Source organism: Corythoichthys intestinalis, chromosome 15 (genome assembly GCF_030265065.1).
Source record: "Corythoichthys intestinalis isolate RoL2023-P3 chromosome 15, ASM3026506v1, whole genome shotgun sequence".
Lineage (NCBI taxonomy): Eukaryota > Metazoa > Chordata > Actinopteri > Syngnathiformes > Syngnathidae > Corythoichthys > Corythoichthys intestinalis.
In genome coordinates, this window is record NC_080409.1 from 49,516,525 (window position 1) to 49,541,440 (window position 24,916).

The 24,916-nt window shown below is 40.3% G+C and overlaps 1 protein-coding gene across 2 annotated transcripts in view; it reads right to left on the reverse strand.

Annotated features, from left to right (window-relative positions):
- The window catches only part of LOC130930729 (latent-transforming growth factor beta-binding protein 2-like), a 309,203-nt gene that overhangs the window by 277,758 nt on the left and 6,529 nt on the right, over positions 1-24,916 (reverse strand). For both annotated transcript variants that reach the window (XM_057858789.1, XM_057858788.1), the window contains exon 2: positions 14,397-14,470. In XM_057858789.1, the coding sequence (XP_057714772.1) occupies positions 14,397-14,470 (74 nt within the window). The remainder of the gene's footprint in view (positions 1-14,396; positions 14,471-24,916) is intronic.

Consider the following 24,916-nt stretch of genomic DNA (forward strand, 5'->3'; position numbering starts at 1 on the left):
GCCAAACAACAAAAAACAAGTAACAAGCGGACATTACACCGCTGTCATTTTAATCTGAGCGGAGCATGTGCGTTAATTGCGTCAAATATTTTAACGTGATTCATTTAAAAAATTAATTACCGCCCGTTAACGCGATCATTTTGACAGCCTTAATTCATTTATATTGTATGTTTTATGTTGTATAACTTCAGTTCCTATGTGAATATTAGTTCCTACTTGTTTTGTTGTGGTAGGAGGGTTTCGTATTGAACACGGTGCCGACGCCGTGTTGGTTATTATTATAGCAGAGAAGACAGCAGTAAATCAACAAAGACATGTCAACTGTGCCCTGATCTACCACTCAAGAGATCTGATGGACTCAAAAAGTGGGTTACTATTGCATATTAGTTTGAAAATCGACCGGATCCACTGTATTTTTACACGGGTGACTTCCGGTCTGCCCGATCGTAGCTATCGGTAGTAGTATTGACGGAGGAGGGTCGTGTCTCGCGTCAAATAATAAACTCTGCTATTCTTTTCGTGTGCCTCGCTTCTGGGACACGTCTAACACGCGGCCGCACTGCAATTGCTGTGCATTGGCTGATTGACTCTAACGCCCGCGTTTCACTGCGTTCTCGCGGGTGCTACGTTGTTGCACCATTGACGTTTCTGGGTTATACTGTCCTACAGTGTTGGTCCTCATAGTAGAGAAGACGGAGTAAATATATTGTACACAAAGAAACTGTAACCCGATCAACTCACAGCCTCGAAAAGTAAGGGTTACATTACGTCAGAAACTCGTTCGGAGCCTTCATTCCGAAACGAGCACCACGTATCGAAACGGTTCAATACAAATACATGTATTGTTACACCCTTAGGCAATAGTCAATCCATTTCTCCTAAACTAACACCACAGTGGAGAAACATGCAAGAATTTATGAAATATTCAATGTTTGAAATTGAATGAGACCTAGCTGGACAGAGAGAAAGGCTTTTAAGGATGGGGCCCTCTGCATCAAACCAAAACAAAAATGCTGGAGAAAGGTCAGAATCTTCTCATGTTTCACTCACAGTCTCCTCAAAATACTGACATCAACTGTCGTCCTCTGTATGAATGATGCACCTTTTCATCTGCACTTTCTAAGACGGCAATGGGTATAAATCTATTCTTTTGGCAGAAGGGTGGGTCACCATCCTGGAATTGCTCGACTTCCAGCTTGATGCCATATGAAGTATTCCATAATGTAGTGTGCAGGGAAAAAACATACTTCTTGGTGAATTTTGAACTGTGCCTCCAAATCATATATACCAGAAGTTAATTGATGGTAGCTTTGCATGAAATGCAAAAGCTACCATCTATAATATTCCTTGTTTTTTTCCAATGTACACCAAAATGACCGGAATTCTCATGTTCTAGACGCAGACTCTCTTTCAGTTGACACCCCAAAAACGACCGTTCGCCCAAAAATTGGCCCATAAATGCTCCAAAATCAACAGGAGGTGAGCCAATATACCAATACTGCAAAGCTACCATCACAGTTTCTTTAAAAATTTGCATTTTCTAGTTTGTCATGTGTTTGTAGGTAGCCCAGGTTATACAGTAGATATGCTTCTACCCGGAATCGATATATCCAGGGTTCCGACAGATTTCCTCATGTTAAATTTTAGACTTTTTAAGACCAAATTATGACCCTTTTTTTTAAACTTAATACCTATTTCATAGCCATATCGACTAAAGGTGGGAATCTTGGGTACTTTACGATTCCATTACGATCACGATTCATAGGCTACGATTTCGATTATATATCGATTATTGATGCCCCCCCCCTATTCTGTATCAGCAGCTTTAAACCACATTCACTTAATTTAAAGAGCATACGACACCAGAAAAAAAGTCTTAAATGGCATTATTATGTGAATTAGAATCATATTTTGAGACGATTCGACTATATACAACAATTTAGCAAAGCGCAGATGACGAGAAATTAGTCTTTTAATCTGCCGGTTAGCCACGCCTACCATTATAGGGCTTTAGCGTCCCCAACAGGTGGATGACGTCAGCGGTAGACTGGGCTCATCGGTTTTACTATTCAGCCCATTGAGGGGGAATTGTTCAGAACGAGGAAAACGAGACGAAGAGAGCCGCAAAATGTCATTGTTTCAGTCTCTCTACTCCAATATTTTTACAGGATAGTCTTTTTATCCAAGTATTTTTCCCCAATAGCTATATAAATGGCTTGAGAAGGACCAGTCAGCCCGTCGAGGGGGAACTATTCACAATGAGGAAAACGCGACGAAGAGAGCGGCAAAATGTCATTGTTTCTGTCTCTTTACTTCAATATTTTTACAGGATATTCTTTTTACCCAAGTACTTTCCCCAATTGCTAAATAAATGGCATGGTCATGACAAAGAACTTCTGCTAAATGGAATATAAAATAATAAAAATCCATTTATTCAAGACGACATGGCAAAATTACTCCATAATGGTCAAAACTGTCGACTTTACCTTTACTGTCACACCTCCGGAACGATATTTTATGACACCTAAATCGGACATATGTCATTTCCCTTCCCCGGCTTCGGAGAATGTAAACAGACCAGAAGGAGTGACAGCTAGCCGACATGCTAACCCGAACCGAGGGATGTTTCAAAGTCTTCGAAGTGGAAAATCACACATAACTAGCCTGGATTATTTGACATGTCGACCCGGTTGTCGAGTTTCTTTGCGGAACGGCAAACCGCCCGGCGGAGAGCAATTTACAGTTCGTTCCCTGGAGGAGGGTGGCTGGAGTTGTTGTGTAGCTAACGCGCTAACAGCTAACTGCTAATGAGCATGAGGATAGCTTTTTACATGCCTGTCAATGATCAAACGTAAGTAGTCGTTTATTTAAAGGAATTTTATAGTGTTTACTTTGTAATCACTGTATTCGTATTTGACATAATACAAAACAAGATGTTTACTCACTTCCTTGTAAGTCCAATGGTCCCACAGTAAATATCCACGGTGAATGGGAACCTTTTGAAACTCCAAAAAGGCGCATACGCCTCTCCCGCATACAGAATGATTTTTCTGCAGCCATTTGGCTGGCGTGATGCAAAAAATAAACGTATTAATCCGCAAAATCAGCTGAATCCTTCGTCCTCATACACAACAGTACACTGTAGCGTGAAGAGGACGTCTTCTACCGTACACGTCACAGCGCCCTCCTCCTCAATGCGAGACCGAAGCCGGAAGTCACTCATTTTCCTGGCGCGGGATTCAAAAAACGAAATAAATATAGCGATCGCTTCCACACACATCCAAGCGGTCCATATCATTCAGGAGCATAAAATACCGCGTGTATTATGAAATAAACATGCTTTTTTGTGTCACAAGCGCTTTAATGTTGTGAATCAACCGTTAAAGTTGTTAAAATAGCTCCCGTTATTCCATAATTTCCCTTCTGTCTACTTTCGACATGTAAAAGTTTTAAAACCTTCATCATTTAAAGATAGATTCAAGTCATGATTGTGCCAGGTTAGATGTATTTTAGATCAGGTCATCCAATCTCATCTACGTCTCATCTACGTCGTGCTGAATCCATTTTTCGAGATTCCGTGGGTTCTTCTGGCTTGATTTCGCAGTTTTAACTTTGTCAACACATTGCTAACTTCAACGACAACTTATGAGGTTTTTTCTGAACCGGAAGTTCGAGGCAAACATTGTCCAAGATGGCCCCGCCCATATTTCGCTCAGGAAACTTGTCTTTGTCATTTTAAAAAGGTGTCACTGTTTAAAATAAGGAACCAACAGGTTGCTACCGAAATTTTCTATTAGAATAGTGTCTATGTTAGCTCACTGGCAGCCATTCACGGCGCTAGACATCCAATTCATTTGACTGGATTGGACGTGTAACGCCATCAATGGCACTGAAATCAGAGCATTTACAGCCAGTCTTTTGTAGGCATTTAAAGGTAAATTCCTGTTCATTTTATGGCATTTACAGGTCACTTCCTGTTGATTTTGATTCAATTCCTTTTAAACGGGGACATTCTCGAGTCACTTCCTTTTCAGTAACTAGGAGTGGTAACCTCTTGGTTCCCACGATACGATTTGCGATACAAAGCTCACGATAACGAGGATCTGACGATATGGCGATACAAGGATTATTGATACATTGGTCAGAAAATCATTCTCGGATATTCTACAAACAACTAAAAAACAGAAAAACAAGATTCTGCTGTGAATTGGAATGAGTTTATCACTAGTAGACATCTGCCATCCCTCCCACTTCAAACGGATTGAATGTCGATGGCCGTCAGTGGCAACCAATGAGGTAATTTTGGGCCATTTAATAGTTTTCCTGTTGATATTCAGTTACTTCCCGTTGATTTTGGGGTTATTTATGGGTCACTTCCTGTTTATTTTGAGCTACAGAACAGGAAGTGACCTGGGAAACACCCAAATGAATAGGCAGTGACTCACACTCAATAGGAAATGACCTGTAAATGCCCTAAAATGAACAGCAAGTGACCTGTAAATGCCCCGAAAATCAGACCGAATGACTGTGAATGATCTGGTTTTGAATGAACAAAAGTTCCCAGTCTAAATGGATTGGGCGTCGAGCACAGTCAATGGCAGCCCTAGAGTTAACTGAGGCACTATTTTGGTGGAAGATTTTGGCAGCAACTTGTTGGTTCCCTTTTTTAAAACAAAAAAAACAAAAAACAAAAACATTGACACCTTTTTAAAACGATATCTCGATTCTTGGCAGAAGCATATCGATAACCTTTTGGGATGCAAAGTATCACGATATACAGTGCCCTCCATAATTATTGGCACCCCTGGTTAAGATGTGTTTTTTAGCTTCTAATATTTTTTTTTATTCAAATAATATGGGACCTTAATGGAAAAAAAGAGAAAAATCCAACCTTCAATACAAGTGCATTTATTCAGTGGGGAAAAAATCCCACATAAAGAAATAATTATTTGACATTAAATAATGTGTGTCACAATTATTAGCACCCCTGGTGTTAATACTTTGTACAACCCCCTTTTGCCAACAAAACAAGGTCTGGGGACTGAGATGGCCATGGGAGGAGCTTGATTTTGTGTCTGGTGAACCATTTCTGTGTAGATTTGGCCATATGTTTAGGGTCATTGTCTTGCTGAAAGACCCAGTGACGACCCATCTTCAGCTTTCGGGCAAAGGGCAACAGATTTTGATTTAAAATATCCTGGTATTTCAAAGCACGGTCCCAGGCTTCAACTGGGACCGTGTGCTTTGGTCAGACGACACCAAAATTGAGCTTTTTGGCAACAAACACTCTAAGTGGGTCTGGCGTGCCACGAAAGATGGGCATGCTGAAAAGCACCTCATACCCACTGTGAAGTATGGGGGTGGGTCAGTGATGCTGTGGGGCTGTTTCGCTTCCAAAGGCCCTGGGAACCTTGTTAGGGTGCATGGCATCACGAATGCTTTGAAATAACAGGACATTTGAAATCAAAATCTGTTGCCCTCTGCCCGAAAGCTGAAGATGGGTCGTCACTGGGTCTTTCAGCAAGACAATGACCCTAAATATATGGCCAAATCTACACAGAAATGGTTCACCAGACACAAAATCAAGACCCTCCCATGGCCATCTCAGTCCCCAGACCTTGTTTTGTTTGCAAAAGGGGGTTGAACAAAGTATTAACACCAGGGGTGCTAATAATTGTGACACACATTATTTGATGTCAAATATTTTTTTTTCGTTTATGTGGGATTTTTTCCCCACTGAATGAATGCACTTGTACTGAAGGTTGGATTTTTCTCTTTTTTTCCATTAAGGTCCCATATTATTAGAATTTTTTGAAAAAAATATTAGAAGCTAAAAAACGCATCTTTTTCAGGGTTGCCAATAATTATGGAGGGCACTGTATCATTTCCATATTTTATCACACCCCTATGAGTAACCAAAAAAACAAAACAAAAACAAAAAATCAATAGGAAGTGACCTTTAAATGTCCCTAAAATCAACATGAAGTGACCTGTAAATGCCCCAAAATCAACAGGAAGTGACGGAAAATCAACAGGAAATGGCGTGAATTGCCCCCAAACAAACTCATTGCTCATTGACATTCACAACAGAAGGATGAAAAGCCTGACCACTCCATTTCCTATTTTAAAATGATGATGAAACAGTAATAGTACTTCCCAAATTGTTTATTTTGAAATCACAATGAATACACAAAGCTTCAGTTGCCACTTCTGTTTTCACGAAGAAATTCTTTGCGAACCCAAACTAATTCCAAATTGACCTACAAGATCTAATTGAGGATTAGCCCATGCAGACCCAAAACATGTCAGCAATTCAACTCTCATCTTAATTCCGCCGGTAAGTAGCTTACAGTTTTGTAAACAGATTTCTGCGGCCATTCTTCTCAATTCAAACCACCGCTAAATCTTTCGCATGAAACATGGGGAACAGTGACAATATTCCCACAGCAGGTCAGAGCAGTTTTGGCAAATATTAATGTTCTTGAAACACTTGCATTGAGGCTTATTTTAGTCATCCAGCTGCAGCTAACTGAGGCAGAACCGCTGCTGGGCTATGACTGGGTGAGGCTAAAATATGGCTCCCTCAGCTCACTAACAAAGCTGCAGATGTGCGTGAAGTGGCAGCCGGGAATTCTATACAGTAAGTCCTCCTGACACCAAGACAAGAAGTTACATTCATGGCGTCAGGAACGCTTTCCAGTTTAAAGATATAGTCCAGCCAAGCTAGCACATGTCCTCACTTTACCAACCGATGTGATGCATCTGGTAACTCACAATGAATCCTCACAGCTATACTTGACTAAAGAGAAAACAAATAGTAGCAGGAATGATGTTACTCTTAATGGATCAGATGATCACAACTGTGATCAACTGCAGCATGCCGAAAGCATATGTTCTGTCTTACATAGATATGGCTAACATTGAAACTAAAGACCGCCTACATTCGAAATTGGGATATCAGTGTTAATTCCTCCAATGGACAGGATTTAGTTGTTGGACAACAGTTCTAAACTGACAAAAAAAAATACTTCATAAATAAAGACGTGAAGGTGGACTCCCTGGACAACTCTTAATTCCTGTCATATATTTGCTCTGAGCTCAACCATATTGAACAATGAGGTACTGTTAAGAAGCCATAACCCACAACACCCAAGCCGGTCTCTTCAGCAAAGCCTGAAGCTGACACTTTTAATATTAGACATTACTTCAATCCCTTCAGCGGGAATTTTCTAGACACAGCTCAGCGCTGATGTGTTTTCATATTTCGCTCCCAGCCAACAAGGTTCCCCACAGAGTGGGAAGGTTTCCTGCTGCCAACGCCTAATAAAGCACGCAACTTAAGCGGCGATAGTTGGATGATAATTGTTTTCTCCAATCTCCTTCCAGCCCATGCACCAACGTGTTAGCGCTAGAATTGTCCCGATCCCATATTTTTGCACCCGAGTTCAAGTCATCCGATTTTGAGGATCTGCCTATTCCGAATACCGACCACATACCTTTTTAGGTATCCTTGTCCATCTTAATTATTTTGTTGCTTTGCAGTTATGAAAAAAAATCTTAAAAACACAATCTTTTGTCACTCGATTCCAATCTTCTTAGCATGACAATATCGGGCCCGATTTCTGATCATGTGATTGGTTCGTGGACTTCCCTAATACCGTATTCGCCCGAATATAAGACGTCGTTTTTTGCATTGAAATAAGACTGAAAAAGAGGGGGTCTTCTTATATTCGCGGTCTAGACATTATACCCATTCACGACGCTAGATGGCGCCAGATATCATTGAAGCGATGCTCTGTCATGACAGATCTCAGCTACTCTCAAGTTTTACCAGTTTGCATTACTTTATTGAAACGTTTATCCTTATTCAGATTTGTTTCAAGACTACAGTTACAGTTAGACTTCACTTTGATGGTTCATGCAGTTATTGCAATTTTGTTGTTTTATCACAATAGATTGGTTTATTTACATTTCAAAACCTAGAAGCCAATTATTTACAAATGTAATTGCACTTTAGTTTGCATATTTAAATGTTCAGATATTAGGATTTGAATGAGGCAAAATGACATGCTTTTTCTCTCAAATATATTGTTAAAATCAGTTGTTTCGGATGTACTGTAATTATTTTCTGTATAAAATAATTTGGTGTTCAAAAAGTCTTTTTTCAAACTTGAGTCTTGAAAGACTAATATATAAAGACGAATATAATCAAGGCCGTCTTATATTCGGGCCAATACGGTACACCACAGTCGCCGCAAATATTGCTGGAGACCTACTGGAGCCCACATGGATCCGAGATTCACTCAGAAAACAGTGAAGTTTGGTGGTGGCAAAATCATGGTCTGGGGTTACATCTAGTATGGGGGTGTGCCAGAGATCTGCTGGGTGGAAGGCAACATAAATAGTCTGAAATATCAACAAATCTTAGCTGCCTCTTACATTCCTAACCATAAAAAGGGACAAATTCTGCAGGAGGATGGTGCTCCATCGCATACTTCAATCTCTACCTCAAAGTTCTACAAGGCAAAGAAGATCAAGATCCTCCAGGACTGGCCAGCCCAGTCACCAGACATGAACATCATTAAGCATGTCTAGGGTAGGATGAAAGAGGAAGCATGGAAGATGAAAACCAAGAATGTTGATGAACTCTGGGAGGCATGCAAGACTGCTTTCTTTGATGTTCCTGATGACTTCATCAATAAATTGTATGAATCCTTGCCGAAGCCCATGGAAGTCATACAAAATATTAAATTTGGATCTCACAGCACCACTACTTAATTCACTTATGTTATGTAAAATATTTTTGTATTTGAAGTACATTTTTTGTTCAAGTTTCACACTTTGTCTTGCCAAAATCTTTTTTCAGTGAAAGAAATATATTTTTGTACATTCAACGTCATTTGGGAGGGTCTTAGCTTTCATATGAGCCATTTCTGAAACCAATTGAATAATTAAGAGTGAGGTTATTAGCAATTGTTTCTACAAAATGGATAAGCGACAAGACTTTTGTCAGGGACTGTAGTCTGTGTGCAGCTTATATAACAGAGTTTATTCATTTTCCCCTCAAAATAACTCAAAATATAGCCATTAATATCTAAACCCCTGGCAACAAAAGGGAGTACACCCCTTAGTAAATACGTACATCCCTAAATGTCCAAATTGAGTACTGCTTGTCAATTTCCCTCTAAAATGTCATGTGACTCGTTACAGGAGTGCTGTCAGCATTACTGCAGAGATTGAAGAGTTGGGGGAGTCAGCCTTTTAGTGCTCAGACCATACGCCGCACTTTACATCAAATTGGTGTGCATGGTTGTCACCCTAGGAGGAAGCCTCTTCTGAAGACGGTACACAAGTGTTTTCCGAAATTTCCAGGTTCGCGGTGAATCAGTAACAGGCACACTTTTGGAAGTCCGCCAGCGGGTCACGTACGGATCGCCTGGCTTTGTTCCTTCGCCGCCTTACCGGAGCGTTGGCTCCCGCTCATTTGTCACGGTAAGCGATTTTCATTGCTAAGGGACACCTGGTTGTGCTGTAACGTACCGCGGGGATTCTGAAATTGACAAACTCAAATCTAGCGTCATCGTTACCCTTGTTATGCTTGTTGCTTGCTCTTGTGGGATTGTAATCAATAAATCTAATTTATTCTGCATTTTCTAATCAATAAACATTGTCGATTGAGCAAAAGTGTGCCTGTTACTGATTCAGGGCGAACCTGGAAATTTCGGAAAACAACAAGAAAGCCCGCCCGTCTCATCAGACCAATGGACATGGTTCCAGTAATCCATGTGCTTTGTTGACATATCTCCAGCAAACTGTTTGCAGGCCCGATTTCCGATCACGTGAACAGATCGGCGACATCCCTAAGCATTATACCTTTGGATTTTTTTTGTTGTTGCTTATACAGTAGCCCTCCACGGATTCACTGCCATTGACAGCAATAGACGTTAAATTTATTTTGTCTAGGAAGGCCAAACTAATTTGAGTACTCCCACTCACAATCTATCTATCGCTGTCAATGGCAACCGCTGTCAATACTTCAAAATAAATAAATACATTTAAAAACCCGATCTTTTTCATCCAATTCCGATGTGATCGGGCTCGATATCCCATCACATCTCAGGACATCCCTAGTAAGCACCTAGTTGGCCGAAGGGGCTTCACACCACTGATGTCAGCATTTCCTTCAGCTGCGCCTCAACATAAGATGGTCCAGACCTTTTACCTCCAGGCAGATTCAAAATACACACACTTTCATTCAGCCAACTGCAGCCTGACGTTAAATGTAATTAGCACCTCACTAAGTGTGCCTTTAGCAGGGCTTGAAGGGGGGGAGTAGGAAGGCAGGAAGTGGATCTAATTAGGAGGCTGCTGTGGCCAATAAGTTTGTTGTGTAATCTCCTTGCTGGATTTTGTGTGCGGGAGAGAAAGCAGTAAACAAGTGAACAGACACATACTGTAGAATGACTGAACCTTGTAAACAAAGTTCACTTGTAAAATGTAGAAAAATAGCTACCCAAAACAACTTTAACCTGTTATTTCACTCTCTGAGAGACTCTTTAACTGCCCAGATAGTCACTCTGGACAATGTAAGTGTAGCCTCCAGCACCACAGTTAAAAACCTAGGAGTTCTATTTGACCCAGACTTATCATTTAAAGATCATATTAAACCAACCTACAGAACAGCCTTTTTTCACCTGCGCAACATAGCCAAAATTTGAAATATTTCATCTTAAAACGATGCAGAAAAATTAAATTCACGCGTTCGTTACATCTAGTTTGGATTACTGAAACTCCCTACTTGCAGCTTGTCCTAAAAGTTCTCTAAAAGGTCTTCAGCTAGTCCAAAACGCAGCAGCAAGACTTTTAACAGGAACTAATAGAAGAGAGCACATCACCCCTGTGCTCCAGGCCCTTCATTAGCTTCCAGTCGAGTTTAGAATTAAGTTTTAAATCCTCCTTCTTACATTTAAGACCATTAATGGGTTGGGGCCATCTTATCTCACCGATGTTCTGGTTCCATACCACCCCAACAGAACACTCCATTCTCAGAATGCAGGTCTACTGGTAGTTCCCAGGGTTTCTTAAAGTACAGTCAGGGCAAGAGCCTTTAGCCACCAAGCTCCTGTTTTATGGAATCAGCTTCCAGCTAATATTAAAGAAACCGAGACAGTCTGCACATTTAAGATTAGATTAAAAACGTTCCTATTCGACAAACCTTATGGTCAGGCTAGTTGAAGTCGGATTAGACTCAAAGTTCAGTCTAAGCTGCACTAGAAGTTATCATGCAGGGGGAAGTACAGCCACTGAGTTCTATCTCCTTTTTCTCACTCTACCTACCTCTTGTCTTACTTTATTTCTATTTTCTAATTTTAATATCTAGTTGACTAGTCTCTTCATCACTAGTCACCCGGTGTCCCCTTTCCCACCTCCCCTCTGGGGAGGGGCTATTTTTCAGCTGCAGCCTCCTGAATATCCGGACCCCTGGCTGGATGGACGTCCTCGTTGCCACCCCTGTCTCATCTGGCTAGATGGACCTCTTCTTGTTCCTTTACTCTACTGCATCTTTACAGACTGTAACCCCGTCTGCTAATTCCCATTAGCAGTCCTGGTGCATTCTGTCTATCCGTCCTGGGAGTAGATCTCTCCTGACTGTGGTACTCCCCAAGGTTTCTCATTTTCTCCCAAAGAGCTTGGAGTTTTGGGAGTTTTTCCTTGCCGACATGGAGAGTCCAAGGATGGGGGATGCCCAGGACTTGAACTTTATTTATTCATCTTTGTTTCCTTCATTTGCTGTTTCTGACTGTGTATCATATTGCCTCTGCAAAGCCCTTTGAGACAACCTTGTTGTGATTTACGGCTATACAAATAAAATTGAATTGAATTGAATTGAAAAACAATGAGACGCATAAAACGTTAAAAGTGAACGCAAACGCGGATTTGATCAGTTTCTATTTTAAACAAGGCCAGGTATTGGGGTAGCATAATACGACATTCCACATTTGAATTTAGCACATACATGCGAATGGGACAAAACGTCTTGAAATCTGCTGTTGATAGTTAATTCAAAATTAATGTTTTCCACTCTCGTCTGCTTGCGATTACGTGCCGGTGAAGCTATTCAACACAGTTGTGGCCAAATAAAAAGAAGAAGCTGCTCAAGCCCAAATGGAAGCCTTGTGTCAAAATGAATGAAAGTCATTTCGATGCCAGTTTTAATAAAAATAATAAAAAGGCAAACACCACATGATGAACATGTGTATCGGTGTAATGAGAAGAACATTTTCTTGGGGCAATTTCATTTGACAGGACAGCCATTAGTCATTATTACCTATGTTATTTTTCTGTCTGTTGGTATAGGCTTGGAAAGGGTCTCTGTCTGCAAACTTTACCGGTGGGAGCAGATGTGATGTCGTCGCACCAGACACAACTATAAGTACAACTAAAACTAGAGCTGTTCATTCGCTGCCACTTGGGCTGCAACTAATGATTATTTTCATCGTTGATTAATCGGACGATTAATTAAACGATTAATCGGATAAATGTCACTTTTTCAATTACCTTGAGACAAAATGGATGACTATTTCCTTCAAAAGTAATGTTTTATTTCAGCTTCCTGACTTAAATGTATAGTCTATAAGTGTATCGATTATCAAAATTCGTTGGCAACTAATTTATCAATCAATTTAATATAGCCTTATTAAAGCAACACTTGGTAACTTTTCAGTTTTGGTCAGTTTTAGCGACGCCAGTGGACAAACGCGGTAGTGTTTTGCCTTAAATTGCCTACGACTAAGGGTGTAACGGTACATGTAATAGTATTGAACCGTTTCGATACGTGGTGCTCGGTTCCGAACGGACGCGTACCGAACGAGTTTCTGACGTAATATAACCCTTACTCTGCGGGGCTGTGAGTCGATCGGGTTACAGTTTCTTTGTGTAGATTATATTTATTCCGTCTTCTCTACTATAATGAGGACCAACACGGTGGGACAGTATAACCCAGAAACGTCAACGGCGCGACAACGTGGCCGCCGCGAGAACGCAGTGAAACGCGGGCGTTAGAGTCAACCAGCCAATGCACACCAGTCGCAGTGCGGCCGCGTGTTACATGTGTCCCAGAAGCGGCTCAACGCGACGCACGCGAAAAGAACGGTAGAGTTTATTATTTGACGCGAGACGCGGCCCTCCTGCATCGATACTACTACCGGTATCGGGCGGAAGTCACTCGTGTAAAAATACTGTGGATCCGGTCGATTTTCAAACTAATATGCAATCGTAACCTACTTTTTGAGTCCATCAGATCTCTTGAGTGGTAGATCGGGGCACAGTTGACTTGTCTTTGTTGATTTACTGCTGTCTTCTCTGCTTTAATAATAACCAACACGGCCCCGTGTTCAATACAAAACCCCCCTACCACAACAGAACAAGTAGGAATTAATATTAACATAGGAACTGAAGTTATACAACATAAAATATACTATATAAATGAATACTACAACACATTTGTAAAATATAAACACATAATAGAATAAATAATAGCCCATTTAAATAAAATAAATTGAAATGAGCTAAAACACCTGTAATTAAATAATAAGAATAACACACGCATCCTGCTTACACAATTAAATTTATTCATTTCTGTGTGGCGCTTTAACTTGAGAAAATCCACCAATAAAGCTTTTGAAAACCGTTCATAAGGAAAAAAATGTTTCATTGAGGCATTTCATTAGTATAATACATCTTAAAATCTTTGTCATTGGGATTGCTTTTCTCTTTAGCACAGGACTTCTTTTTTCTTCTTTCTTTCAGAAAGAACACGGGGATATGCGGGGTCTGAAAGGCAAATTTTTGTTGGATTATCTTTAAATACCCGCTAGTTTTTGAGCAGAATTCTAGCTTTGTATAGGCTAATGTTCCTATTGTTGAAAGCACTAAAGTGTGTAATAAACAACAAGCACATTTTTACTTTGCATTGTTTTCTTACTGTACCGAAAATGAACCGAACCGTGACCTCAAAACCGAGGTACGTACCGAACCGAGATTTTTGTGACCATTACACCCCTACCTACGACAGGATAAAAAAAGTCTTAAATAGCATTACTATGTGAATCATATTTTGAGACGATTCAATTATATACAACAATTTGGCAAAGTGCAGATGACGAGAAATTAGTCTTTTAATCTGCCGTTTAGCCACACCGAAAAAAAATTAGTGCCGGTGAAAGCAATACAGACACCCTTGATATAAAAGGTGTCATACAACTAGTTGTCAGTTTTTTGTGCGCCAGATCCAAGATAATAATGATCGATTAATGCTGTGTCTATGCATGTAAATGTCCATTCTTTTACAATGGTGTTTATCTTCATTCATGACACTGAAACAAAAGGATGCTTACGTTTGATGCATCGGTTGGTTCCTGGTGCCACGGCCCAGCCGGAGCAGCACTGCTGACCACCGCACACATTTGGTCTGCATATGGGGAGAATAATACACATGAACATGTTAGGGCGCCTTCGCACTGTAATTTTAAAAAATGTGATAAAATCAATAAATAATAATAAATTCAAACTGATTTGCAACATTAACTCATGAAGACTGTCAAACAATTTGACCGAAAAAAAACTAAATTTATAGAACAAAAACGAGAGTGTCATTGGACGGAGTGACTGTTTTTATTTTGCTGCAGGCAGTATTAGCTCCTTTGTAACGGTGTGGGGTTGTTTTCCACTGAGCCATGTGGTATGCCAATTTATATGATGCTAACAGTGCTTGCTGGTTTACTGATGTAACACTGACAAATAAAGATGTCGGACATGCCTTTATTAAAATATATATATATAAATATATATTTTAATTAAATCGTTTTCTAATTGTATTTAACGTTACAGACAAAATGTCTTACACTCATCCAGAGTCTTTAGTTTTGGCTTAAAGTAGGGCTATCAAATTTATCGCTTTAACGGCGGTAGTTAATTTTTTAAAAATTAATCACGCTAAAATATTTAACGCAATTAACGCATGTGCTGCACGACCTACTCACGCATTGTCGCGTTCAATCTATGATGGTGCCAATTTACCTATATATAGCGCTAAAAGGCAGCGTAAAATGAGTAGAGTGAAGTTTGGCAGTCTTTGGAGCCTATTTTAAATGGCTTAAGCCTTAAAATCCCTCTCTCAGCAATTAGAAATATCGTGGGGAAACAATGTGGGGAAGAAAGATAGTAGCTGATCTTTTTCTTTACACCCTATGTTATTTCCCAACACAGGGAAGATATATCAATTGGTGCCACTACGCACAGTCATGGTTGCACTTCCCGTCATGCATTTGGGCAGAACAGTTAAATGGCTACAGTATCATTTACTGAAAGCTCAACAAATACACTAGATGGTAATATTTAGTCACAATATACAAAGTCACATTTATCCTTTAAGAATTACAAGTCTTTCTATCTGTGGATCTCTCTCACAGAAAGAATGTTAATAATGTAAATGCCATCTTGAGGATTTATTGTCATAAAAAACAAATACAGTACTTGTGTACTGTAGGTTGAATGTATATATTCATCCGAGTTTTATTCATTTTTTTCTTAATACATTGCCAAAATGTATATGATCGGGAAAAATTATCGGGAATGATTGGAAGTGACTCAGGAGCAAAAAAAAATTAAAAGCAATCGGATCGGGAAATATCGGGATCGGCAGATACTCAAACTAAAACGATCGGGATCGGATCGGGAGCAAAAAAACATGATCAGAACAACCCTACTGACAAAGCGGGACGATTGTTGGCAATATTCAGCACTTTTTCACAGAAAAAAAATCAAGCGGCTTATCAATGTGATTGGGGTCTAATGTCTTTAAGTAGGAGTGGTAACCACTTGGTACCTCACGATACGATACGATTTGCGATACAAAGCTCACGATAACGATGATCTGATGATATGGCGGTACAACGATGATCGATACATTGGTCAGGAAATCATTCTAGGAAATTCTACAAACAACTAATTAACAAAAAAACAAGCTTCTCGTGTGAATTGGAATCACTAGTAGACGTCCAATCCATTTGAAGTGGGAGGGTGGCAGCGAATGAACATTCGTTCATTCGCAGCCATCCCTCCCACTTCAAACAGATTGAACGTCTATGGCTGTCAGTGGCAGTCAATGCCAGGCAATTAGGTCATTTTGGGCCATTTAAGGTCTCACTGGAACAGCACCAAACTAAAGTTCCAGCATCATCACCTTGTCCAATGCAGATTCTTGACTCTTGACACTTTGTCCAATGCAGATTCTTGACTCTAGAAAAGGTGATGATGCTAACTTTTGTTTGGTGCCGTTCCAGTGAGATTTACAAAGATGATTGCCTGAAGAAGACATCAATATGGTAAATGGTGTTATACTTATATAGCGCTTTTCCACCTTTCAAGGCGCTCAAAGCGCTTTACACTATATTGCCATCTACCTACTGGTGACGCAGCACCAGGAGCAATGTGGGGTTCAGTATCTTGCTCAAGGATACCTAGGCAAGTTCATCAGGGCGGAGAATTGAACCCACAACCTCTGGGTTGGGGGACAACTACTCTACCACTGAGCCACGCCATCCCCAGTCCTTGATGATATGGGGCTGCATGTCAGGTAAAGGCTCTAGGGGGATGGCTGTGGTTAAATCTTCAATAAATGCACAAGTTTACATTGAAATTTTAGACAGCTTTCTTGTCCCTTCAATTGAAAATATGTTTGTCAGTTTCCAAGATGACAATGCAACATGCCACAGAGCTCAAACTGTTAAAACATTCCTTGGAGAAAGACTCATCCGGACAATATCATGGCCTGTAAATAGCCCAGATCCCAACCCTTATTGATAACCTGTGGTGGAAATGGAACAAAAATGGTCCACAGCAAGGCTCCGACCTGCATGGATGATCTGGCAATTGCAATCAAAGAGAGTTGGCACCAAATTGATGAAGAATACTCATCAAGTCCATGCCTCAGAGACTGCAAGCTGTCATAAAAGCCAGAGGTGGTGCTACTAAATACTAGAGATGTGTTTTGATTATTTGTTTATGATTCCATATATTTTTCCTCAGAATGGAGTGATTCCATATATATTTCCCTGCACTTGCTCAATAAAATTAACATTTACTGACCACCACAATGTTTTTTATTTATTTATTTTAGTTTTTCTGAATGCTAAAGAGTTGCACTTTTGAACTAATTCATTATTTTTTCCAAGCTTTCTATCTGAGTTTGTTCTACATGATAAATCCTTTTTAGAATGATATCTCGATTCTTGGCAGGAGCATATCGATAACCTTTTGGGATACAAAGTATCACGATATACAGTGGTACCTCTACATACGAGGTTAATCCGTTCCAGGACCTTGTTTGTAAGTCGAAATGGTCGTATGTCGAGCAGGATTTTCCCATAGGAATACATTATAATTCCATTAATTCTTTCCACAGCCCAAAAACCTTCACTAAATCCTTAAAAAATACTTCTGGTACCATTACAAATGGCAATTACACATAGCAAAACAAATAAATTATAAATCAAAATCGGAATAATAATAATAATAATTCCTGTATTAATGTAACGAATCGGGTTCTAATGTGGCGGACGTTTTTTGCTGACCCTGAACGCACCGCGGGGCTGACGTGCCAGAGACAGACCGGTGAGCTTGAGTTTCACTTTCACTTTGAATGTTTTCTTGAGAACACCGTCAATTGCGGCAGACAGAAGGTGTTTTTGTTTTGAATAAGTTGTGAAATAAATGATAAAAACGTGGCGAAGTTGGCGATTTCTCTGGAGATGTTACCACAATAAGAATTGTCAGCTTAACTTATAAAGACTGGCGAACGATGGTCGGAGGAGGACCGTGGAGATATACTGTTGAGCCATTTCACGGATGCCCACCCTACGCTCATATTTTTCTGTCAATTGCATCTTCATTTAGAAGGTAAGCGTCAACTTTTTCCTTGTTTCACCACCTGTACCAACCTTTTCTGAAACCAGTGTTGATTTGTCACACAAGAAAATCCGCCGTGCATTCGTCTGCGGTGCTGCCATTGTCGTCGTATTTCAAGCATGTCGTCGGATGTAGAAACAAATGGCGGGTCAAATTTTACGTCGGATGTCGAAAAGTTCGTGTGTCGGGGCGATCGTATGTAGAGGTACCACTGTATCACCATTTCGATATTTTGTCACACCCCTATCTTTAAGTGACGTCATAATTGATTTGGCTTCCTGCTGTCCGCTACAAACATTTTTAGACACAGTACACAGACTGGTCTTTCCTCGTCGCCCACTGTAATAAAAAGTGAAAGCCAAACGCTACGTACGCTTCTTCATATTTCCTCGTCTTAGCTCTTCATTTCTCCAATGCATTTTGCCGTGTGCTCTGGTTTGGTTCAAAAGTACAGTGCACACATTCTGAAAAGATGGGCGCCACTGCCTCTCACTGAGTGGATGTTCAATTACACTTTATTCGAGTACGGCAAAAAAGTATGTTCCCCGAGGTCACATGTGCCAAATTGAGCGGGCGCGCCCCACTATTTAAGAAGTACTGGTGTAAGATATGCTTGATTGTATGACCATTAAACTCTGCGTGTTATACAAGTTTGCTCTCCCACAGCTATTATAGACCCCAATCACCAACGTCACACAATCACGTGATCGCTCTATTGTGCCGCCATATTGTCCGTCATTGTGTGCCCGTATTGTCAATGATCGTAGTTTCTAAAGGTGGATTCACTTGCAAATTATGGAAGCCCCGGTGCTTTCAGACGCTGTAAACTCATTGGATGAGTTGCATAAAAGCCGTTATTTGGAAAAGCTTCGGTCGATCCAGTCGCCAGATCCATATATGATGCCCAAACCGATGTTTCCTCCCGTCCGGTCCCGTCCCGTGCGTCAGAGCTCGTCCTGAGACCACAAAATTTCCAATCGTACTCCAGTTTATGTCACGATGAGGAGTCGGGTACCCAAAATCGGCACCGGCCCGAATATAAACCGACATTTGGTCAACTGAGCGTCACCGTTGTCACGATTGTAAAATGAAACTTGAGCGACAATGGGCCGGTGTGTGCCGAAAAATAGCTGCCCCGCGTGAAATGTCCTCCCTGACGGGAGCGCTTATTTATAATGCTTTATTGACGTGAAAACATCGAATGTTTTCATGGACGCCTTACAGTGATGGATTTACGACTGTAAGATCAGTTTTAAATAATTAAATTACACAAAATATCCCTCCTCAGACAAAACTTTTTGTCTGTTTTATTGCTCTGCCTTCTTTGCAGAATTCGCGCGAAAATGTCCGCATCTACTTCTGTTCTTATAATGGGAAAAAGATATATGCCGTAAAGCATTCAGCACTTTTGTAGTGGGGTTTAATTAGCGCCGATGAAAGCGATAAAGACCCCTTCAAGATATAAAAGAGGTGTCATTCAACTAGTTGTCAGTCAACATATTATCACAAACGCGATGAAACTATTTTATAAAGGTTGAAAAGTTACCGAGTATTGCTTTAAAACAAGATTGAGCATCGAGAGAGCTAACAGTGTATGTATCCCTGGACCTTCGCATGACAAACCGATGTGATTTAATGTTGTTTTGGGTTCAGATTAGGCCAATCGATAATAATACGACACCTTGGAGAATACTGTTTAATAGAATTTAAAGCAATAAAACCAAAATGAGGGGAGGGTCAGGAAACTTTATCTGAGCGTGTGGAAGTGCACATCTCTTTTAGCATCATGCGAGAGACAAGCATGGAGTTATTTGAACCTCACAGGGATTATGTGAGATGCACGAGACTTGAAAAGAACTTTGGATCCTCAATAAATCACGAAGCAAATGAGAGATGACACATTTGGGGGGAAAAAAAAAACTTGCACTCCAGGTTTCTTTTTCAGTGAGATGAAACGGCAACTGTGCGCAAGAGCGACTTGAGGGCAATTCTTTATCTACTAGACTGGCATGGATGTGGGCCCCATCATCCCTTCTTAATATATTTCACTAAATGCACTCATTAGAGTCTGACAAGAGAAGACGCGGATTGTCTTCCCGATCTCGCTCTCATTAAGCGCTGCGTGTTGCGCTGAGGCACTATGGAGATAACATGGTAGTTTTCTAAGCCCTTTGGCAGGAACTGCTTTAACGTACTGTAAATCAAACACACCAAAGTCATAAGTCGGCATCAACAAATTCCATCACTTGATTTACTCACGGAATAAAAAATTTAGATGCCGCAGGTTGCAATTAAGTCAATAAATCAGCTTGGGTTTACACCTTGTCGTTTGTTTACATATAAAGAAGGAGTTGTGTTTCAGCTGCACAAAACAGGTGTAGTGAGTCAATGTGAAAGTGAAAAAAGGCCTTCAGGGTAGAAGCTGAGCAATGATTCCCAGTGGAAATGCATCATGAAAAAAACACTTGAGTCACGTTACGATGAGTGACTCAACGTGGTTGAATTGCGATTCATTCATTACATTGTTGGCAATGTCTAGCTGAGCTTTAGACATATGCTGCTTGGAAGTATACAATACATGCATGAATTCTAAGGAGACAAACACACACACATGCTCAATTCAGCTAAGCTTAAATTAGATTGTTCGACTAATAAATGTTTTACGACATCAATCACTGAGGTCATTGCATAAACTGAGGCTCTTGTCAAAATCAGCCAACTTTTAATTTGTTAGCAGAATCAAACTACTTTTGGAAGAGGAATGTCATCCAAGAGTGTGCAAACTAGGGGTGTAACGGTACACAAAAATCTCGGTTCGGTACGTACTTCGGTTTTGAGGTCACGGTTCGGTTCATTTTCGGTACAGTAAGAAAACAAAATGCAAAATATAAATGTGCTAGTTGTTTATTCAGACACGGCACTCCGCATACGCATAACACGCACTGCGCGTAGGGCACCAACTGCCTGAAGGGGCACCAAAAAAAACATCAAGTTTGTAAAAAATCCTATAAAATAGTAATTGTAATAATAACAATATATAGTATTTAAAATAAAACTTTGTAAAGCCTGATAAATGCAAGTAATAAAAATATACGTAACATAGGCTCATTATTTATTACTGACTGTCCCTGTCACAGTTTCCTCTGCTGAGCGAAGCTTCTCAAAGCTGAAGCTCATTAAAACATACCTGCGCTCATCAATGGGCCAAGAGCGTTTAAGTGGTCTGGCTGTCATCAGCATCAATGGGGAAATTGCACAGAAACTGTCATATGATGACCTGATAGCTGATTTTGCAGCCCGGAAATGCAGACGTGTGCCTCTGTAGGGCCACTAACAACTGATTCTAGCACTTTAATGTTTGTATTTAAAGTTCATTATTTATGTTCATTTACAGATGTTTATTTGTAAATAGTTGTGGAATTTAATTTTTTTATTTTAAATTATTTAGTTTTATTTATTTGAGTATTTGGTGCCATTGGTAGTTTTTTTGTATTTTTATAAAGACTTAATTATTATTATCTATCTATTATTTTTGTTTTTTGTTTCATTTTGTTTTTGTTTGGTTTGACAGTTTGTGAAACATTTGTGAATGTGAATGTTTGTGAAATATTACTGTTGACAACTAAGTTATATCGTGAAATAAAGCAATACTGACAAATGTTCAGATATTGTTCATTTCTATCGTTGGGGGGGGGGGCACCACAAAGCATTTATGCCTAGGGCACCAAAATTGCTAGCGCCGGCCCTGTGTTTATTACACACCTTTCAACAATAGGAACATTAGCCCATACAAAGCTAGAATTCCGCTCAAAAAGTAGCGGGTATTTAAAGATAATTCAACAACAATTTGCCTTTCAGACCCCGCATATCCCCGTGTTCTTTCTGAAAGAAAGAAGAAATAAGAAGTCCTGTGCTAAAGAGAAAAGCAATCCCAATGACAAAGATTTTAACATGTATTTTACAAATGAAATGCCTCAATGAATCTTTTTTCTTATGAACTGTTTTCAAAAGCTTTATTGGTAGATTTTCTCAAGTTAAAGCGCCACACAGAAATGAATAATTTTGGAATGGAATTTTATTGTCATCATCAGTATCATTGACAATCATTGACAATTACAAAATGTGATATGATTTGCCCGAAGGAACCGAAGAAGAATACAAAGGCGGACGTATTTTAATTGTGTAAGGAGGATCTGTGTATTATTCTTATTATTTAATTACAGGTGTTTTAGCTCATTTGTTATTATTTATTTTGTTATGTGTTTATATTTTACAAATGTGTATATGTTTGTATTGTATATTTTATGTTGTACAACTTTAGTTCCTATGCAAATATTAGTTCCTACTTGTTTTGTTGTGGTAGGAGGGTTTTGTATTGAACACGGGGCCGTGTTGGTTATTATTATAGCAGAGAACACAGCAGTAAATCAACAAACTCAAGTCAACTGTGCCCCGATCTACCACTCAAGAGATCTGATGGACTCAAAAAGTGAGTTACGATTGCATATTAGTTTGAAAATCGACCGGATCCACCCTATTTTTACACGAGTGACTTCCGGTCTGCCCAATCCTTGCTACCGGTAGTAGTATTGACGCAGGAGGGTCGCGTCTCGCGTCAAATAATAAACTCTGCCGTTTTTTTCGCGTGCGTCGCGTTGAGCCGCTTCTGGGACACGTCTAACACGCGGCCGCACTGCGACTGGTGTGCATTGGCTGATTGACTTTAACGCCCGCGTTTCACTGTGTTTTCGCACCGTTGACGTTTCTGGGTTATACTGTCCTACCGTGTTGGTCCTCATTATAGTAGAGAAGACAGAGTAAATATAATCTACACAAAGAAACTGTAACCCGATTGACTCACAGCCTCGAAAAGTCAGGGTTACTTTGCGTCAGAAACTCGTTCGGTACACCTCCATTCCGAACCGAGCACCACGTACGGGCCAGATGTTATTGATTTTATGACAGAGGCTGGGGGCCGGATGAAATTTGACCACGGGCCGCATTTGGCCCCCGGGCCGGACTTTGGACATGTCTGATTTAAGCCAATATTTACAATACGATACTGCTTCAAATTGAGACTGTCCAGCTTTGGGAGCATTCTGTAACTCTACAGAATGTAATTCTGTACCACTTTTCAACACACGGTCCAAACTCAGATCACTGTGGCTCTGTTTGTTATTGCTGTTGACACACAAGCAAATTTTAACAGGGAACTGACAAAACTAAACACATACGTTAACCTTAGGTGACCCTCTTGGTGTGCCTTAGTTTTATATACTCCGCAGTCTCAAATTTGCTATAAAGGTCCGATTTATTGCTACCCGCACTCTCCTTTAGATTTAAATATCTCTCCACATGCTGCGAAATAATACAGGATACCCTCACGTGACTTGACTCCATTGTTGCAGTTTGTTAGCCAGTCCCGTTCCGTCTGATGCATTCAATGTGCCGTGGTTTTCAGTTTCAGACAAGCAAAATGCTATGGGAATATTTTCTTAACTTAAACACGGCTCTAACAGGCAGTTCAGTTTAATTCAACTGTGAAAAGATTTGATTGTCTTGATTAATGGACAGTTTCATAAAGTCTTTTTTTCTGCACACAATTGGTTACGGAAAGTTTCCTTTCAGGGATCAACGCTCATAACATAGGATTCTAAAGCATTTAGTTGACTCAACTCGTCACCTCTAAAGCATCTCCTTTAAATTGGCTGTATTCAAAAAAAAATTCTGAAGAGGATCTTTTATTTCACTGTCTGCAATTCAAGGTCAGCCATTCAAATCCCCCCCTCTGATCATTATGTACACACTCCCACCCCCCCACATCTGTGAGTATCATGCTTTGTCCCTATGGAACAAATAGAGCTGAATGTATCACGGGTTCATTAGACAAAAAGAAAAGAGCTTTAATATGGAAACAAGCCATTTTCCTGCCGGAGAGTTTGACAGAGACGCACAACAAGAAGAGAAACAGAGACTCATTGGGCTAAACAGGTGGTTCTGATCGCCTGGCAGATTTTTTGTGTGTGTATGTGTGTGTGTGCGCAAATGTTCACCAGACGAGCCGAGCCACAACAACACATGGTCACAGGCACAAAAGGGGACACACACACTGAAGCAGTCTACATTCTGCTGTCATGCCTCGAAGTTACGTTTAAAAATACTCTTCAGGCAGTAGCAGGAAATATTGATGAAACGGCAGCCGGAGTTGTTAGCATTTCGATGTCATCTGTCCCACCATGAAACTGCAATTTCTGAAGAAATTACAATCGTGGGGACATTTCAGGGACATGTCCTATTTCATGGCTGTCAATGGCATCCACTAACTTGGGCGCCGGTTGAATGTCAATGCGCTGTAATGATAGGTTTTGAGCCCAAAAATCACAACAACACAGGTTTTTCTGCCATTGAGAATGAAATGTAAATGGCCGTCAATGGCATGGACATGCATGGCCGTCAATGGCATTCACTTACTTGGGCGCCGGTTGAATGTCAATGGGCTGTAATGCTAAGTTTTTAGTCAAAAATCCCAACCACGCAGGTTTTTCTGCCATTGAAAATGAATGGGAAATTTGGACGTACATGGTAGTCAATGGCATGGAGGTGCATGGCTGTCAATGGAATCGACTTACTTGGGCGCCGGTTGAATGTCAATAGGCTGTAATGCTAAGTTTTTAGTCAAAAATCCCAACCAAACAGGTTTTTCTGCCATTGAAAACCAAAGGGAAATTTGGACGTACATGGCTGTCAATGACATTGACTTACTTAGGCGCCAATTGAATGTCCACGTGCTGTAATGATAAGTTTTTAGTCCAAAAATCACAACAACACAGGTTTTTATGCCACTGAAAATCAATGAGAAATTTAGACGTAAATTGCCGTCAATGGCATTCACTTACTTGGGCGCCGGTTGAATGTCAATGGGCTGTAATGCTAAGTTTTTAGTCAAAAA